General features: G+C 43.2%; 1 protein-coding gene across 1 annotated transcript in view; it reads left to right on the top strand.

Annotated features, from left to right (window-relative positions):
* Positions 1–6,306: 6,306 nt before the first annotated feature.
* AGBL1 (AGBL carboxypeptidase 1) overlaps positions 6,307–19,100 on the top strand; it is a 248,241-nt gene continuing 235,447 nt past the window's right edge. The window contains exons 1-5 of the mRNA XM_053988729.1: positions 6,307–6,354; positions 7,294–7,357; positions 8,681–8,827; positions 9,384–9,515; positions 11,879–11,972. Of these exons, the coding sequence (XP_053844704.1) occupies positions 6,307–6,354; positions 7,294–7,357; positions 8,681–8,827; positions 9,384–9,515; positions 11,879–11,972 (485 nt within the window). The remainder of the gene's footprint in view (positions 6,355–7,293; positions 7,358–8,680; positions 8,828–9,383; positions 9,516–11,878; positions 11,973–19,100) is intronic.

The raw sequence follows: 19,100 nt of genomic DNA, 5'->3' as shown, positions 1-19,100 counted from the left end.
AGGGGAAACACCTTTGAGTCTTTTTGACACAGCAGGTGAAACATCCTTAGGAGAAAGATCAGGTCATGGTCTTTGTGTTTCCTAATGGATTTATTAAATGTAGTATCCTCCTCATCCCTTGGCACAAGGATGAATCTCTTTTCAAACAGCTCTGGGAGCCACTGGTGGGAAGTAGCTCTTTCTTCTCCTAATCTGGCATCAGTATTCCTTGCAGGGGATAGATTTTTCTGCTGCACTTCTGGGAAGCTGGGAGAAGACTGATCTCAGGGAAGGGAAATTTTGGACTTCTCACAAATAGATGGAAATAAGTGTGTGATTGAGGGCCACAGTACTTCTGTGCATGCAGTATTTCTGCTTCATTTTTTTTGTAATAGCTATCCTGGCTCTACTAGCTATCCTCTTAGGTATTGACTAAGTGATATTTCCCACCAGGAAAATAAGAAACGATCTGATCTTGACGAGGAATGCTATTGGGCAGGTGTTAGCTAATATTTATGTAGAAGTCTGTGATCCTCTGATGCAAGGTGTTATGCTAGTGCAACTTATTGCATTAATTTTTGTAAGATTTCTTGGCACAGAAAATTTTCACCATGTTATTCACCAAGTTATTTTGGCTAGAGATCAGCTTAAGCCAAGCTGTTTCATCTCAACACCTTCAGTGTTTTGAAGACATTAGGATGTAAGTTTGGAGTTTTCCCATCCTTGCCTTGAAGCAGTTTAGTCCTGCAGAGTGTAGCCTGTATCCTTTGAGAAGAAATCCTGAAGCTCAGTGAATGGGAGTAAAGCCCTGTCCATTTGCATGTTAGAAGTTTGCTTTGAGGCACTACTCCTGCTGACCTGGATGAGCTGTGAAGGGTTGGAATCATAGCCCCCAGCCATGATCTGCTGTGCGGCTGAAAAAGATGCTGCAGGTTATCACACCCAAGTGCAAACAAAGGTGAGAAAAGACCAGACCTTCAGGTCATTGCAAGCTTTGAAAAAAGCCACCCACCTGATTGCAGTGGGCCAGAGGGAGGGACATTTTTAATGAGTCTTTGCTATATTTTCTTATCTGAACCCCATAATTTCTGCTTTGGGCTTGGTGTGTGGTGTGAAGCATCAGTAGGAAAAGAAATGTCTGGCGCTTGGCTCAGTGGGGTAATTGCCATGCCTCACAGAGGTGGCCAGGGCCAGCGAGGGGGACTTGTCTCCAAGGCTTGGGAACAGGAGCAAGAGGTTGCCTGGCCACGTGTCCTGTCCCTGGAGGCCCCTTGGCTGCCCTGGGTACAGTTTGAGGGCTACGTGATCCCCCACAGCTGCGGACGCCTTTCTCCCAGGATTAAAGAGGTCACTTAGGACACTCCCAGAGCAGCAAGGTCCTCCTCTCTGAGGCTTTAAATAGCCCCTTCTCCTTCCATGTCTCCTCTGAGTTTCCTGGCTTGCTCAGGCCTATCTGACTCCTCAGAAGAGGGAATCCAGATTTGGACAAAGAAATGCACGTACTGTTTATCACAGAGGATGGTGACTCTTGTGGTGATGCTGAGGATGTTTGGATGGTTGTTTTGAGAGCAGGGGCACCTCGAACATAATTTCTTGGGATCCTTCTAAAGCTGGATAATGGTAGTATTGTTGAGAAGGTGCTTGACTTGTGCCAAAATTCAGGCTATAATCACTTTAATTTGAGTCCTCCCCTACTCTGTGGTTGCCTACTGATATTTCAGAGGTCTCCGAGCCCCTATTCCCCCCCTCAGAAATAATTATTTTTGCCTCCATAAACCTCCAGGTAACAAATACTGTGGACCTTCCAACAAAAAGAAATCACGCTTTCCTGGCTGAATATTGAGGCTGAGGATGGGAGCATTCAGACAAGAAACTCTCTAGGGTATTTTGCTCTCTTAGTTAAGTGTGAATTTTTAGCTCCTCTTAAATTAGAAAAAGCAATTTACTCTGACAAAGCACAGAACATAAGGCACCAAACCTGGCTTCACAGTTATTGTAAGGCTGGATAGTCAGCTGTGGGAAGGAGATATCCAGCTGGCAAATCCATAATGCCAGTGGTGAGTGGCTGTGTCCAGCAGTTTGGGCTGCTAGGCACCTCTACCTTGCTGGCAGAGGACTCTCTGATTTAAGCATTAAGAGAGTAATTAGAACCAAACATTTTCTGGAGGTCTCAGGAGACAGTGAGGACTAATGCTGCTCAGCCTCTAACCTGCTCTTGATTTTAGCCACTATTAATTTTGCACCAGAATTTCTCTTCAATAGGCTTCAAGTGCAGAGGGTGAGAAATCTGACTTGCAGACGTAAGCCTCATTACACAGGCAGTTGGGCTGCTGACTTCTATTTGTGTGAGCGAATTTATTAAGGGAAAGAGAAGAGAGGAGGATATATTTTGGACAGGTCAAACCCTGCTTCCGTATTTAGAAACAGGCTATTTTAAAACAAACAAACAAACAAACAAACAAACAAACCCTGGAACTGGATATCCTATTCCTTAGTCTCACTAAAAAAGACACAAACAAACAGGTCTGGAAGTTTTTTAGCCCAGTGCAGCAGTACCTTTTCTTTAAAATTAGACCATTTTGTTTTGTTGTTTGTTTGGGAAATTTTTCCTAAGCAGTCCTACAGCTTTGTGAGACAATTCGACAGTTAATTTAAAAGACGTATTGGTAGAAACCATGTTATGTGTTGTCTTGCAAGAGAGACTGCTTTCATTTTGCATTCATTACTTTTGTGAATGGAATAACTGCTTTGTATTTCTTCCCCCAAATAAAATATTTATCAGCAAATCTCACACTGCACAAATTAATACTGATTTCTTTCTGGGTGTCCTCCTTTTTTCAGCAGTAATGCTTAGACTCCTAACAAACTCTCTCAGTAGGTTGTGTGTCTCATTCAGGGAAATACCTACCTTTGGGCAAAAGACAAAAAGCCCAAAAGACTGAGATTATGGGATGTTTTTGTTTGAAGGCAGTGCTGGAGGGGGACTGGCACTGATGGCTGCTATCCTCCAGGTGAGACATGAAAAACACCACCTCTGTCGGGTTTCTGACTCTTGTGGAAAACATCCCCAGGGACTTCACTGAGGTTACCTGGTGCTCTGGCTTAGTGGCAATTTTATAATCTTGTCTTGAGTAAATAACAGCTGGTCTTGGCATGTTCCCAGGAGCAGAACAAGGAGACAGGAGCTGTTCCCTGCTTAACTGTGGGTCAGTGAAATAATCCCAGCTGCCAGTCAGAAATGTTGGGATCGAGCTGTTGTCCTCCAAGCCCAATGTCACCAATTAATCACTTGCTGCCTGTAACCTATCAATGATGATGTGCCGGGGTATTTTTTATTCCTGGCTTTCTCCATCCTTCTGCTGTTTATCTCTGAGGAGCTTCTGCCAAGCTAACCCAGTGTTTCAGGGATTAATTCTCAGAAAAAGCTCAGAGAGGAGCTCTCAGCCAGGAGCTGATTAAATGCATCTGAGCTCAGTCCTGTGAATCTCCTGGTTGAGTGAGGAAGACAGGATGCTTTGCTGGAGTAGGGCTAAGAAAGATGAGGGACTCTGAAAAGTACAGCCGTGCTTGATATTTAAAATGATGTTTTTGCTACTTTAGCCTTTGTCCAGCCACAAGCTGTGAAAGGCAAGTACAGGCTGTTGTTAATAGGTAACAATTTGGCTCTAACTTTAAATCCTTTTAGTGAAATCCTGCAGGAGGTCAGTGATTTTGTAATCTAATTTAAGCTTCTGGGAACTTTTCTCTGCTCTTATTCCACCCATATACAACAAATGCATCTTCATTAGTCTGTGTACATGTAGATGCTGTATCCAACATTTGTAAATGCTGGCAGGAATGGAAAATACTTAGTAAGAGGAATTTTACTTTTCTCGTTTCTTTGGTTATGGTTTGTTCTTAAACCATCAAACATCTCTTTCAATAAAAATAACTAATGTGTTTATTTTTACCAGAGCAGGGTAAGAAATTTGCATTAAAGAAATTACTCTATTCATCTTTTTTAGATCAGGCACAAGTTGTGATTTTCTCATTTGTACTTACTGTTCAAAAAGATTTACTGAATATTTTTATGAATGAATATGTTGGCAATTCATCCACAAGGAGTTTGTTATGTGTATTAATTTAAATAATCAATTCTAATATATTTCAATGTCCAAATATCTTTGATGACTTCGAAAACCTGAAGCTAATTAGTCAAAATCTGAGCTGCTTCTTTTCAAGAGGCAAGTTGTCATCTAGCAAGACAATAGCAACTTTAGGATGGTTTTTTTCTGTGTTGTCTTGCTATTATAAATGGGAGCTGTGCTCTTCTGCAGAAGTCTGTATTATTCAGTGGTGCCACTAAAGTTAGTGGGAAATATGTTAGAATTTGTAATGGACTGGGGTTTTATCCATTGTTTCAGCCAACACATGAGTTATCCAATTCCTTCAGTAGTGTGCAGCAGGAAGGGGAGCAATGAGGCACCAACACAGAATTTTAGTGTTAAAACATCAAGAGTAAACACTCAGGTAAAATATTTGGCAATATCACCCAGCTTTAATTTTCACATTTTAAAGGTTGATCTTTCATGTTCCCTCAAGTTCTTTGTTTGCCTGAGTCCCTGGATAAAGTGCATGGAAAGTCAGAGGATATCTTATGTCATCACTATTTGTGTTAATGGCTTAGGAACCCACAATCCAATCAGTTAAAATAAACAACCCAGTGTAATAGGAGCATAAATCAATGAAGACTTCATTACTGAAACCTTAATGTGTAATCCATCCACCTACAGAGGAAAGGGATACTGAGAGGCAGCAAGACAAAACCCGAGGACTGATTTAGGCAACTCTGATATTTAAAAAGGTGTTGAGAACAGTAAGTCTTCCTGGAGTCCGTGAATTTGATGGATACTCATCACTCCTGACAACCTGCCCCTGACTATTAAGTCCCAATGCTAAAAAATGCCAAGAAACTCTTGGGAAGAGAGCTCTGAATGTTCTTTGTTTAGTCTGGGAGACTTGAGCCAGCTCAAATGAACAAAGTAATGAATTAGGAAGATTAACATAGGACTAAAATGATATATTTTACCCAAGAGTAATGCTGCTCAGAACTGCTCTGACCCTGCTGCAGACTTTCCTTGCTGTGTGGTCCCCGGAGCCAGTGGCACAAATCTGGGCTCCTCTAAGGTGAGGGTGGCAATACTTAGTGAAACCAGAGTTACTGGATTTCGTGAAAGCCACATATTCTGTTTGTTTTGGCTCTGCAAGGACCAGCAGTCCTACCACACTGAGCCTTTTGATTTCAACATGGATCATAAAAGGGCTGAACTTTTATGTTCAGTGCTGAGATCTCTGCTTGTTGAGTTAATAATGGAGAAAACCAGCAGGCTCTCTTTCTGGGCATGGGCCAGCTCTGATGTGGGGATGAGACAGGCACTTTACCTGTGATTTTAGTTAAGAGCAAAAGCAAGTTGAGCCTTGAGAAAGCCATCAGTGCTCACAGACCCTCTCAACTGAGTCCCCATTTCAGAAGTGATTCTCCAACCACATCCTCACCTGACTCTTCTTCTTTCCTTCTTTCCTCTTTCCTGGAAAGAGGAAAAGAGGAAAAGATATTTTTCCATATCTTGTTCTTTTCTCTCATTCCCCTCCTGACACCTCTTGTCCCTGTGGCTCACTTGGAACATCTATTGAGCAGGGAATAGTTGGTAGCACTGCTAATTGATCAAAACCAGTATGATGGGAAACATTGTTTTTCAGAGATTTGGAGTTTGTTTTCTTAATAATTATGACCAAAAAAAAAAAAAAAAAAATCTAAGAATACACACTAGCTATAGGATACAGAAGCTAGGAAACATTGGCATTAATGTAGTTATTCCATGCAGAAAATGGCACGTATAGTTTGCCAAAACAGAAGGAGATTTGGTTGCAGGGAGCTGCCAAGCATCCTACAGGATTTCTGTGACAGGGGTGGAAATCTGTTTCTCCAGGCTGGCAGTCACCTGCTCTGACTGCAGACTGATCAATTTCCTGCTTCATCCCCATGTCTCACCCAATGCATGCCCTCCCCAGCTATAACAGAGGAGGAGGTACAGACTGCAGCTCCCTAATTAGAGACACAATCCTCAGCACCTTGTCAGCCTGTGCTGTCACTTTTTCAGAGATCCATTGGGAAAAAAGGGTCCATTTGTATTAATAGTCATTATTACAGATCTGAATTAGATTTTCCCTAATATTCTTTCTAGAGTTACTTTTTGATAGGTAGTACTTCTCGACTCCTTGTCTTAAATGTACAGTTGCATAAAGTTAAATATGTCAGAGAATGGTTGAATCAGTTTGGCTGGTAAAATGATCACATATATCTGGAATAGATACCAGCTTAGTTTAACTTACAAGGTAGGTTTAAGTTTCTGAAACAGTTCAACATTCAGAAATATAGGAGCCATATATTTGTGAGATGTTATCTTGTTGTCATCATTTAATTGAAAATAAAGTGATTCCGTTATAGTTTGTGTGATCCTAAGGTTCTTTGCGACCAAAGCTATTCAAATGCAAATTTTGTATTATATTAGAAATTTGTATCTGTTCAGAAATAAAAACACCCAGGTCTTAACTCAAAACCCTCTAATTGCAATACAGACCAGTGATTAATTTTTGAATCACAGCAGTGAAATCTGTTTGGAGCAGGGTTAAAGAAGGGGACTATTGTATCACACAGATGGATAGTAGATATCATGTGTTTCCTTCTCCTCAAGTACATTATATCTTATTTCCTCTAAAGCAAAATTTAAAGTGATTCTAAAGCAGAATGTGTCATGTCAAAGTGTCATGGTAACTTGGTCTTAAAATGAAATTATATTAGTTTAAAAATAAGCTTAGGAATTTTTCTTAAGTTCAAGGCTTCCATGTGGTTGTGGCTGCAAAGACAGGAGAATTTTGTTATAGATGGGATTAATATAATGTTCTTCAACTGCAGTAATAAGAGATGCTGTCATAGAAAACCACCTCACATTTAGCATTTCTATGTGATAAAGAATTTTCTTCAACTTTGGGATAGCCAGATCAAACCAAAAAAGAGAGCTTTAGTTTAGAATTTAGATGTAAGTTCTACAGAAATGCTACTGTATATTAAATACCAATAGTATGATATGTTAGATGCTTTTAAAATGTGTCATCAATATGTTTCCATATATTCACTGTCCAGATGGCACAGAAGTGCTCAGTATCCAAACAAGGATCTCAGTGCCCCTGCACTGCATGATGCACTGCAGCCCTGTGCAGCACAAAGTGTCCTGTTCTGAATTGATCTGTAAATTTGCTGTGTTTCCATTCCAGAGCTCCTGTGACAAGGACGTCATCCTGAACATTCTCAGTGTCCTCACTGACTTGCTGTCTTTGGGTAAGGAAGCAAAGATTTGGGGCAATGGCTGTGGGCTAGGGCAGAAAAGGGATTCTCAAGTAAGTCTGGGAATTCATGCTTGCATTCAAACTTGACCAGGTGTTTGCAAGGTGAAAAAAATGCAAATTGTATCTATAGACCATCAGTCCTTACTCCTGTGTTTGGAAAACTGAGCTTATTCAATGTGTTAAAGAAAAGAAAAAGAGACTCAGAGAAAGTTTCAATTTTTTCTTTTTAGTTTTAAAGATGCCCATGGGTTGCAAAGTATTTCATAATCCCTGGCAGTCAACCATGGGAAATGTTCACCAGTGGCATTGGAGAGAGGACTGTGAGACAGGGAAAGGAACGTGACTTTTCAGAGCCCAGGGACCCTCTAATGCAGAGGGTTCAGCCTGTCTCCAAAAAGCATTTCTGCCTTGGGGCTGCAGGGAATGGATGTCACTTTATGTGCTCAAAGCTGCATGAAAAAATCAGTGTATTGGCAAAAGAACTAAAAAAAAAAAAAAATAGTCAAGTTATTTTTCCTTTATGCTCCACCACAAAAATATGATCTGCTAAACAATTGCCAACCCAACTAAACTGCCAGGCTGTGGGGGCTTCATCGGGGAGTGCTGGATCCTCCTGGGTCCCCCACTCCTGGAAGCCCCACCAGAGACAGCACCGGTCCATCTGGGCCTCTCTTTTGGAACCCTGCAGCCCTGTTCCTCAGCTGGGTGCAAGGATGTCCTCCATGGGGAGCAGGGGGTCCTGCTCTCCCTTAGGAACTGAAGGAGCAGCATCCCCCTGGATGAGCCAGAGCCTGGATCAATGTTTGTTAACACGGTAAGGCTCCCAGGGTTAGAGCGTGGCTTCTTTGGAGACCTACTTTTATTTGAAAGCTGTCCCCAAGGCTTCCCTAGGATTCCTTTTCATTTGGCAGAAGCCCAGTGCAGCTTCAGCTCTTTCCTTGTTTAATTTCCAGTATCTAAGAAAAGATCACTGAGCCTTTTGCTGCTTTGAAACCTGTCTGTGCCTCTGCTTATTCCTCTCTGCCACATTTCAATGCACAGTGAAAAACTTCTGCAGCACGTGGGTCTGGAGGGACAACGACTGTCGTGGCAACAGGCAGCAGAGCACACAGTTCCACCATGCAGCCACCATCCATGTCCCCAAGCTGGGGACACGAAAGATTCATGGCCAGTTCTGCAAATGCTCGTGCGTTCACGGCACTCAAATATTGTCCAAAGGCCATGGAAGCTCTGTGTGCTCCTTGCAGACTGAGGCTTTGTGACAGCTGTGGCTCAAGGAGGGGATGCTCTGAGCAGTCTCTCCTCTCTTCCCCAGGCACTGGACGGAGGATTCACTACGTGGTCAGCAAAGGGGGCAGCGAGGCTCTGCTGCAGGCCCTGGCCACGGCTGCCCGGACAGAGCCGCCCGACCACGGCACCCTCCTGCCCCTGCTGCGGCTGCTGGCCAGGGTGGGCCAACGAGGTACTGCTGGGTGCTGGGGGGCTGCTGGGGGGAGGTCAAAAATGAGGATCATCTCACTGTGGCCTTCCAGTAGCTAAACGGGACACACATTTTAGTAGGGCCTGTTGGTACAGGGCGAGGAGTAATGGTTTTAAACTGAAAGAGGATAGGTTTAGACAAGATGTAAGGAAGAAATATTTCATTATAAGGATGGTGAGGCACTGGCATGGGTTGCTCAGAGAGGTGGTGGATGCCTCATTCCTAGAAATAGTCAGGGTCAGGTTGGACAGGACTCTAAGCAGCCTTGTCTGGTGCAACTCATTGCAGGGGGTTTGGACTAGGTGGTCTTTAAAGGTCTTTTTCAGTCCAGACTCTTCTATGTTTCATATATGGTGACTCAAAGTGAACCCCATGTTTTCCCATTTTCAGTGAGATTAATGTTGGTTTAACTCATTGATACATTCAAATACCTTTCTCATAAGATTTTGAGTTACGAGTCTTAATAAACATATGTTTAGCAGCACAGCTGCAATGACCTGGCCTTTGCAATAGTTTAATTCTCATTTTCTTTTCACAGATAGGAAGTTTGGGCTTAAAGTGCAGAAGGCAGAAGCCACTGATATAATACTGAGCTTGACAAGAAAACACCTGGGCCACCACCTGCACCTCACCCACTGCCTCTGGGTCCTACGGGTTTGTGCTTCTAATGGTGAGTGCCAGGATTTTCCTCTTTTCTTCTGTATGACACCCACCAGGGTTCTTTTTTACTCATTTCAATGCAAAGAAACATTATTCCTGGTAGGGTTAGTGCCTGCATGCACCATTAATACACAGAAAAGCACAAAAGCCAGAACAACCTTACAAAAAGGTGGTCCTCAAGGGGCCTATGCAGCCTTTACAGTGCATTTCATCTGTGAGCTATGGAAATAAAAGTGCTGTAGTGAAAAATATTCATGGCAAAGATCTCCAGTCTGGAATATAGACAGTCAATTCTTTTGCTCTGAGACTTGGGTACCTTAAGTCTCTATACAGTTGCCATTACCATAACAGCCAAATGTCTCACTATTGTTGATTGTATTGATCCTCAGAGCAGCTCCACGAGGGTGGAGAAACAGAGGGCGAGAGAAATCTGTTACTTAATCAAGGTCCCCCAGGAAGCAGATATTAGATCCCGGTCTTCTGGCTAGTATCCCCTCAGATGTTCACTCTCCCAGCTTTTCTTGCTTAGCAATGCCCTCATGTTAAATGATTCAAGCAAAGGGATTTCCAGTATTCTCTCTCAGGATCATTACAGATTCATACAGGCTTTCTGTGCTATAAAGCACTGAGCTCGTCAGCACAAATTTCCCTTTCCTCACTCTAACCCTTTCCTCTCCTTCCCTACATCCCTCACCCAGCAGACAATTCTTGATGGCCATCCTGTCTGCAGCCTGCTTTGTGCATCCTGAGATTTAGCTCTCCTGGCGCCCAGCCCTGCAGGTCCCTTCTGCCTGGACAGGAGCTGGCTTCATGCTTTGGGCTTCCTCAGGCAAGCAGCCAAGCCTCAACACTCAACCCCTCTCCCTGTGATAAGCAGTATTTGAAAGTCTGAGTGTGGCTGAAAATGCAGCCAAAGCCAGAAGATGAAATGTGCCTTTATTTGGGTTTCACAGCTGTGCAGTGACCCTGTGCTGCCTCTCACTCAAAATTATGATTTGCCGACTTCCCTGCTCCCTGCTTCAGTGCACCTGCACTCAGTTCAGCTGCTGTTTCTGCAGAGGTTTTAGGATGCACACTGCAGCCTGCCCTCCTTTCTGTTAATGTCAGACCCTAGAACCCCAGCTCTGCACATTTGCTGGAGCATCTCTGTTACTCTCCAGGTGTCTCCAGCACTCTCCATTAATAATGTTGAATAACTGGGTACTGTGGCCCAGCTGGGAAGCCTCAGGGGAGGTTAGATGAAAATCTGTATGGGTGTGATATCAAACCAGGGGATTACATGTTCCCAGCCTTAAAAATTATGCAGTGGAACTTAAGGGAATCCAGAACCATACAAAGCTCTTGAGAGTGCTTAGGTATGAAAGCAGAAAAGATGAGTCCTTGTCTCACCTCATGCCCCGCTCTGGGCTGCTCCCTTCACTGCCACCAGATGTTTGTGGCTGCTCACATCCTGCTCTGGAGCAGGATGAGTTCGAGCAGCCTTGTCCAGCACCCTGGCTCTAATGAATTGCCAGGCAGTGTGAATGTAGCTGGCAGGCCTTGGAGGCTTTCCATCACAGGACAACTTGGCAGGGACATGGTAGGACAGCAGGAGATGATGAGCCCTCTGGCAGCTCTCTGATGACCACTGGGAGATATCTACAAAACAGCCAAAACCCAGCAGTGGGCAGGCAGCCAGGGCTCCTTCTGGCTGCTGTTGATTACTGATCCTTTCACCTTGGTCGCATCCATTTAATATTTCAGGGCTGCATTTGTTCCTTCATTACACAGAGATATCCTGTCTCAGAATGGGGAGGTCTGGCTAAACACCTAGGCTATGCATTAGGTATTGAAACTGATTGCAGAATCTATCTAAAGGAGTTCCTACTCTGTTAAAAAATGAAGGATTAAAAGGAAAATTGGCCTAGATGAAATTAAACTGCATTCAGAAGCCCCCCAAACCCACTTCCACGCTGCTGAATACAGCACAGAAAGAAAACCCTGCCCTTTTAGCCCCTATGAAATGAACTGTCCTCATTGAATTGCATGTAGGAAATGTGGGATGAATTTGAGGTCTGTCATTTTTTTCTGGGCAAAGACCCTGTTTAATTATAATTTGTTCTCTGGAGAGTACAATGTCTACAGGAAAAGGGGCTTTGGGGAAATTGGGAAAGAGCTGCAGGACTGATTTTGCACCTGATTTTGGCTCAGGTTGTGCCCACACACAGCTTTGTGCTTCACTTTCTGTGTTTGTAAGGGGACCTGTGGAGTCCAGATGGGAGCCCAGAGAGCTCATAGCTCCAGGGGCAGCTACTCTTCTCCACATCTCTTCTAAGCAATGTTTGCCAGCTGCCTCCTTCAGAGCTGACTGCTTTTTTCCTTTTATTGCCATAGTTACCACGGGAACTATGCTTGGCATCAACGGAGCCATGGAGCTGCTTTTCAAAGTCATCACTCCCTACAGCAAGAGACACGTCAGGACGGTCAGGTAGGCAGTAGCCCCAAGGGAACTCATCTTTCCAGGACAGCAAGAAATAAAATTCTGGTTCCACTTGAAGAGGCAAAGAAATCAGAAATGTATGCAGTTTCCACTCACTTTAAATCTGCAGGGTTTTTTAAGAGGCAGAAATAGTTCCCTGAAGGACACGTTAATGCTGTGATTCATCATATGATTCATGCTGGTGGCCCTTTATTTGCAGTGTGCCCTAGACAGCGATGGCAGTTTGATTGCAAGGTACCCTCCTTCATTTCCCAGCCACAACTGGGTTTGGAGAAGCATGTGCTGGCAGCAGACAAGCCACTCCTGCCTCCCACTCAGCCAGAACCGCCTGCCACCATCAGACTGGGGGTAGATAGAGTGGAATCGTGGCAGTGCTGCCTCATCCTCCATTTACAGAGGGTCATGACCTGGTCATCATGATATTTTTGAAGTATGACAGTTCTTACTAGTATTAATTTGCATCTGCTTTTAAGCCCATGCCACATATTTCAAATAGTTCTTTCCTGAAGACATCAAGTCCATTTTATATCTTCATCTTAATGCTGAATGTTAGTCCCCAAGCTGTCTGTTCTGACCACTTCCTCAGATGCCATTCAAGGCAAACTTTATGAGAGCAAAGCACGTATCTCTGTCTTGCTCTTTAAAAGCAGGAGGAAGAATTTGCTGCTGTGAGCTGTGCCCACACAATCCCGTTTGCTTAAGCCACACAGAAGCTGCCAGTTCCCCTGCTGGGACCTGCAATGGCTTGTTGGGCACAGTCCCTACTTCCTCAGGCATGTGTCAGCAAGGACAAGGCAGCATTCAGCCAGTCCTGGCTTCTGCATGGACCTGACATGGGTGAGGTCCTTGGCTGGTGACTGCTGAGGAAACAGCTTCAGCTAGAGCATGAGGTGAGAAGGATGGACAGACACAGCACAACAGTTTGGCCACAGCTTGCTTAGCTGTGGTTGAAATGGGGGCCAGTCACCCTGGATATGTTAAATAATATCCATCCTGCTGTTACCATCAAAGACTGATAACAGTTCTCTCAATATCATGACTTTCACAATAGCTGGGAAGGAATTTGAATTCGTTTTCACCAACCACCATCGCTGAGCTGCACATCAACACACGGTAGTGTTGTTTGAGAAGTTCAGCTTTCTTCTGGTTCCTCTGCCTGCATGTCTGGAGATACACAATATTTTGGACAGTTTGCTTTTCTAAATAAGATAATGAGGGGGCCCAGCAGATGCACAACTTCCTGCAGCTGTCTTGTTGATGGGAGCCAACTCACTTTTGCCTGTGTTTTTGGCTTTCTAGCACAGTGCCAAGTACCTGGAACTGCTTCACAGCCTCAGTTCTCTCTTAGACAAAGTACCTGAGATTCCTCTACGTGGGGATACCAGGATGTTTCTTACACAGGCATTTGGATATTACCCAACAAAGAATATTACCAGTAAGGTATTATTCCTAGGATATATGAGCATCCTTCAACATTCCCCTCAGGCCTCATGTTATAACTTTAAGATTTAGGCAGCCTGGAGAACTGTTTTATATATGACAGGAGTGCCCAGGATGAGTTAGACCCAGAGCTGGGTTTGGCTTCTGAGGCAACCAAAAGTGATTGATGGGTCCAAGCCCATGCTTAACTAAGCAAATTCCACTCAATTCCCCATTTTCCTTCCTGTGGAAGTGTTGGCTCTGATTAGACCAGTGTTAGTTCTGCTCCTGTGATAGGCCAGGATCTGTGTGTGATGGGCCTTGGGCCTGTATCAGTTTTCTGTTAAGCAATGGGACTGGCTGCCTAAAGGCTTTTAATGAATTTTGTGCAGAAGTGCTTTATTTTCCATTGACTGTTTTCCATAGAGGAAGTGGAAACCTTGGTATCTGTCACAGCTTTCTAGCCTGGCTTCTTGCTGAGATACATTTGGAGATGCAGGGAGTGTTGTTGAGGGTTGCTGTAAATGTAGTCTGTAAAGTGCTCTAAAATACTCACTTCTAAGGGAAACAACCAGAGAAATGTGCTGCTTTTGATTTAAATGATTCCACATTGTCTATATGCAATATTTAGCTTTTACTTCCTTTGAATTCTTCTGTGGGCATTTTTTTTTTCATTTGGAACATAGACACAAACATCAGAAAAATTGCCCTCAGTAAATCCCATTTTATAGCTAATAAACCTTTTTATTTATTACTGAAAAGCTTGAATTTATTTTTCATTTGAAGAAAGGTGTCTTGTGCATTAATTTTTGTCAACCTGAGCTTTCTCACTGCTAGTTCACTTTCCTAATTTTCTTTTTATTTCCTAAAGTATTTGTGCTCTTCTTAAAACGTATTTTTCATGAGTGTGCAAACAGCTCATACAATCTTTTTGCAGGAAAAGATGGTTTGGCTCCCACCTACTCTTGGTCTAATGAACAAGAACCATAAATCAGCTGAAACCTGGTGGCCACTCAGCTGGCCTACCCAGGGCTCAGAGCTGTTCCTTTTATTTCATAACTAGAGGCAGTTAAGAAGCTTAGTGGCACAGTGGAGACAGCCTGTTTTACATCAGAAGAACCACACAAGCCTATTTTGTTTTAAAACACAATTGAAACCCATTAAAAAGCACTAGTTTCTCATTAGCCAGTTGAGGCTCTGATTGTTTGCAGTTCACTTGGAAGTGCAGCTTTCATTGTGGAAAGTGGCTTTAGGAGACATTTTTGGTAAGAATTTAGTTCTTGAGCCTAGAAGAACAGACTGTAGAGTGGGTTACAGATCTTCTCTCCCAGCATTAGCAAATGCCTGGAATAGCTGCAGTCTGAAAGCCCTAAGCATTTTTGCAGCTCATCAGAAAATGGAGGTAGGTATATGTGGGGAAAATGTCCTTCCATGATTTGACTTGCTCTTGCTAAAGCTGTGTGAGATAACTGGGGTGAGGAGCTTATGGATGGGTTTTCTGAGCTGGGGAGAAAGGATAAAAAGGGGTCATGTTCTTTGTCTAGCTCAGCATGTGTTCCCAGCTATCTGACACTGGCGCAGCTCTTCCCAAAGTGGCTGTGGCTATGCTGAAATTGGGAGTGTGGTAGTTTGGTGTGCTTCTTGGTCACAAAAACAATCTGTTTCTTCTTGGCTGTCAACAGGGAGGTTGCAGAGAGCACCAGCCTCTAACCTGCCAGCAGAGGAAAATTCCAATGCTGTCCCAGAAGTCCTTTGACCCTCACTTTGTATTTGCTCTCGATACCTTCTCCCCACCTCATAACTATGTGCCACCATGGTTTGCCTTTTTGCTGAGAAGGAACAGCCGGCAGCTGTGGGAGCTGAGATTACCCTGGCTCTCTGATCAGCTGCCAGGAATGCAGCATTGAAAATGCACCACTTCTCTGGTGGGTACACCCATGTTCCCCTGTCCTGGGCAGCAGCAGGGCCAAGGTCACTTTAAGAATCTGCCCTGGAGAGTGCCCTGTGAGAGCTATTTATTTAGCCCACTAAGATATGGAAACAAGATACATAGTTCTATTTATTTTTCCCAGTGGCAAAGCTCTGGGGTATTTAGAAATAGTCTCCCCATGCTCCAATTGACCTTCTCTGGGTAGGTGCCAAGTAGCTCTGATTCCCCTGAGACTGTGACTCATGGGCTTTATTGGCTTTAGTTAGGCATTTGAGGTCTTCAGCTTGCTGGTGCCATGGCTATGGATCTCTCCAGAACTATCCATATCTGAGGTAAAAGCTACATGGAAAAAACATGGACCTCTCTGAGGTGTAGAGAATTCTTGAGTTAACCACTGTGAAATCCAAGGCTTAAGGCTGTCTTGCCCATCTCTCATGAGATGCATGTGCTGCAGAGAAGGTTTTCTGATACCTTTTACAGGGACAGTTTAAAATAAAGCCAGATGATTTCTCATTTCTGTTTATGTCAGTAGCTGGGATATCTGATAGGAGTGTGTGTGGGATGCTCAAATCTTCACTCCATCAACACCTTCTCTAATGTAGCATCTCTGATGCCTCACGCAGTGCAATGATCACTGCTCTTTTCACCTTTCATCCTTATTATTCCCTGTATATTCCACAGCTTCCACCCCTCTCCTACTTTCCAGTGCCCCTTTCAACACTGTTGCTTGTTTTCCCATCTTACTTGTTCTGAGATGTGTTTGGATGGGTTGTGGAATGTGACAGTGGGAGATGTTTGCTCTCTGGCCAGCCAGGAGCTGATCCCTTCTGCATGACTCTGTCCAGGTTGTCAGGTATCCTCACCAGTGGCTTTGGAGGCCCTGAGTTGTCTGTGGCTATGTATTGTGCAGGCTCTTCTAGGACTCCTCATGTTGAAAATAGAGTATCAAAGAGGCTGAAAGAAAACCCCTCAGAGTTTATTCTCCTTTCATAAGAGGAAGACCTGTGCCATTTAGAAAATGGCAAATGGTGGGGTGACTGGTACATTGGTCATTCCCTCCATTATGTTTTCCTTTTCTGCTGTTAAAAGGTTGGTGCACAGTTTTATTGAAGCAATTAGGATAGTCTGTTAAAATGTCTTTGTTTTTCAAACCTCTATGAGTACATCTATTTATCACACTGAGCAGAGCTGGCTCACGGTAAGTGTTCACATAAACCTTGTATGAAAGATTACAATGAGAGTGAGTATTCATGAGAAATAAAAACTCTTTCTGTGGGTATTCAGAATACTTGGCTTTCTGCATTGGGCTGTTCCAGTAAAGTTTGACTACTTAATTAAAAGTGGAAAATGAATAAAAAAGGTCTGGGAATTGTGCCAAATTAATTCACTAGAAAATGTGATATGCAGAAATTATCTGCCTTTGCTCATGTCCAGCATTACCCACTTCTGACATTTGATCACAATTCTTCTTCTATTTGGTGCTTATTGGATAGTTCCAGAGCCTCAAATGCTTGCTGATAATCTCCCTTTTCATTAAAGGGAGGAAATCCTCCTATGTAACTCTATTTCACCTGAGGTGGATATCCGGATTCCTCACATACTGAAGGGAAAAAGAAGCAAATTCTCCTCACGTGTGGTAAATGTTTGCCTCTAGAAACTTGGGGTCTTGAAAATGTTTATTTCTCTCTGTGCCGTGGAGGATGAGTCTGCAGTGGGCAACCTGGAAGTGGCATGATGGGCATTTAAAGCTGGGTCAGGTAGAAGGTTGCTGAAAGAGATTTGTGAAGTGGAGTCAAATCCATCTGGTGTCAGGGCTCAAAACCCAGGAGGAGTGAGAATACCACAGGTGTCTTGTCTTTGCTGCTAAGTGCTCAGGGGTGATTTGAGGTGGAGAGGGATGAGCCTGAAAACATGCAGGAATATTGATGTCACTGTTGCCATAGCCATGAAGTGGTTCCTGTATCACATACTTCTGTCATAGTGGGAGCTGAGGAGATTTTTACTGGCTGCAGGAAGCAGAGCTCATGCAAGTGAAAAGCGAAATGCCAAAGTGATCAAAGAGCACATGTAAAGCTAAAAGCCATATTTAATCAGATATTGTGTCAGATTGACCAAGGAGAATATGAAGACCATGAAAATGCTGAAGATATAAGTTAGGAGGCTGTACACAGCTTCAAATTAGGTTTTGAATATAGGGTTATATATATATATATATTACTCTGCTCTTTAGATAAAGACAGAGGAGATGTGTACTGGGGATGACCTGAATACTGGACTTGCCTCTTCTGCTGAGAATGATGGGGAGGCATATGGAAGAGATCCAACTGCAAATGTGCCCTAGACCACAGTGCAGGCAGTTTGATTTTTTTCCCCTTATCCTTAATCCTGCATAATGTCTTGCTGGTAGACCACCATAAATGTTTACTGCAATTCCATCTCCTGGGTTGGTCTAAACTTCCAGCTGCTCTCTTCTTGAACAGAATATGTGGTATATCTGGCCACTGCCAGACTGTATTTTGAGAAAGAGCAGGAATTCAAGGCACAAACATGGTGATTAGTTCAGGTTTTCAGGTTCTTCTTCAACCTGATAGAGAAGCTGTTGTGATGGGCTCCTTTTGAGGAATGCTCTATATACAGCTTTATGCCTTTGTTTATTTGGCAATGGCTCCTGATAGAAGATCAAAAGCAAATCATTCTTAATTCATCTTGTTAGTCTGTGCTTTGTCATTAATCACGTTGAGCAGTCTGGATATTTAATTGGAAAATAACACATGATTCTATTGGAATGTGGTCAAAATTAATCAATGCTTAGCATTTTGAGAATAAACAGACACTATTTGGTTCACTTGATTCGTGTAGAAAATTCATAGGAAGGGAAAAACATTTCTGTTGAGCTATATCACAGCTGAATGACTTGCTTCCCATCTGGCCTTGATCTACATGGGATTTATCCTAGAAGTCCTGCTAAATAAAACTAGAAAATACTGTTCTGAATGAGACAATGCAACAAAGGAAAGAGTGTTGTCTTGAAAGTTTTTTTTATATAAAGTATCTCTTCATCTTGACTAAAATCTCAGATAACATGAAGCAGGGATGGTTGCATCACTAAGATAAGTAAATAAACCCTACTGTGCAAATTTATTGCAATGAGCCATTGTAATAGAAGAAATGATCTTGGAGCCACAGGTGTCCCAGTTTCATGCAGTTCCTTCTCTTTCATTATTTTTACGGTCTGTGTGGTTTCTCTCAAAGAATGACCTGTTCTAATATCAATAATCAGTTACAAAATCTCATTTCAGACTGGCGGTATGTCAGTGCTGCTTTGTAGAACAAATAGAGTTGCATTTCAGAATTACACTTTACTGGCATTGTACTGTTAATAGCAGTAGATGAAAGAAATTGAAAAATTAAGAGGTAGAGACAAGGGGAAAAGAGATGTTTTCAGGCGAGATTTGAAAATAGATGAGGAATTGATGAGGCGGAGAGGAGCAGCATCTCCCAAGGTTGTTCCAGAGGTCTGGGCGAACACGGGGCACACAGAAATCCTGGTGCCATCTCTTGGCAGCCTTTGGAATGGCATGTTTCACCACAGATGCCCCCACCTCCGAGGCATTAAAAATTGGTGAGTGAGCATCATATGGAGAGAAATTCACTTCTGAGCTGAAGTTTCTATGTCATGGGAAGGAAGGAACTGATTTATAAATGGAGCAAGTTGGTGAGACTGTTATTTTGAAAGAGATGTTTGCCCTTTTCTTTTAGGTCTAGCT

The sequence above is a fragment of the Vidua macroura genome, chromosome 12 (assembly GCF_024509145.1).
Source record: "Vidua macroura isolate BioBank_ID:100142 chromosome 12, ASM2450914v1, whole genome shotgun sequence".
Lineage (NCBI taxonomy): Eukaryota > Metazoa > Chordata > Aves > Passeriformes > Viduidae > Vidua > Vidua macroura.
Note: the sequence above shows the minus strand (reverse complement) of the source record. Positions and strands in the feature narration are given on the sequence as shown.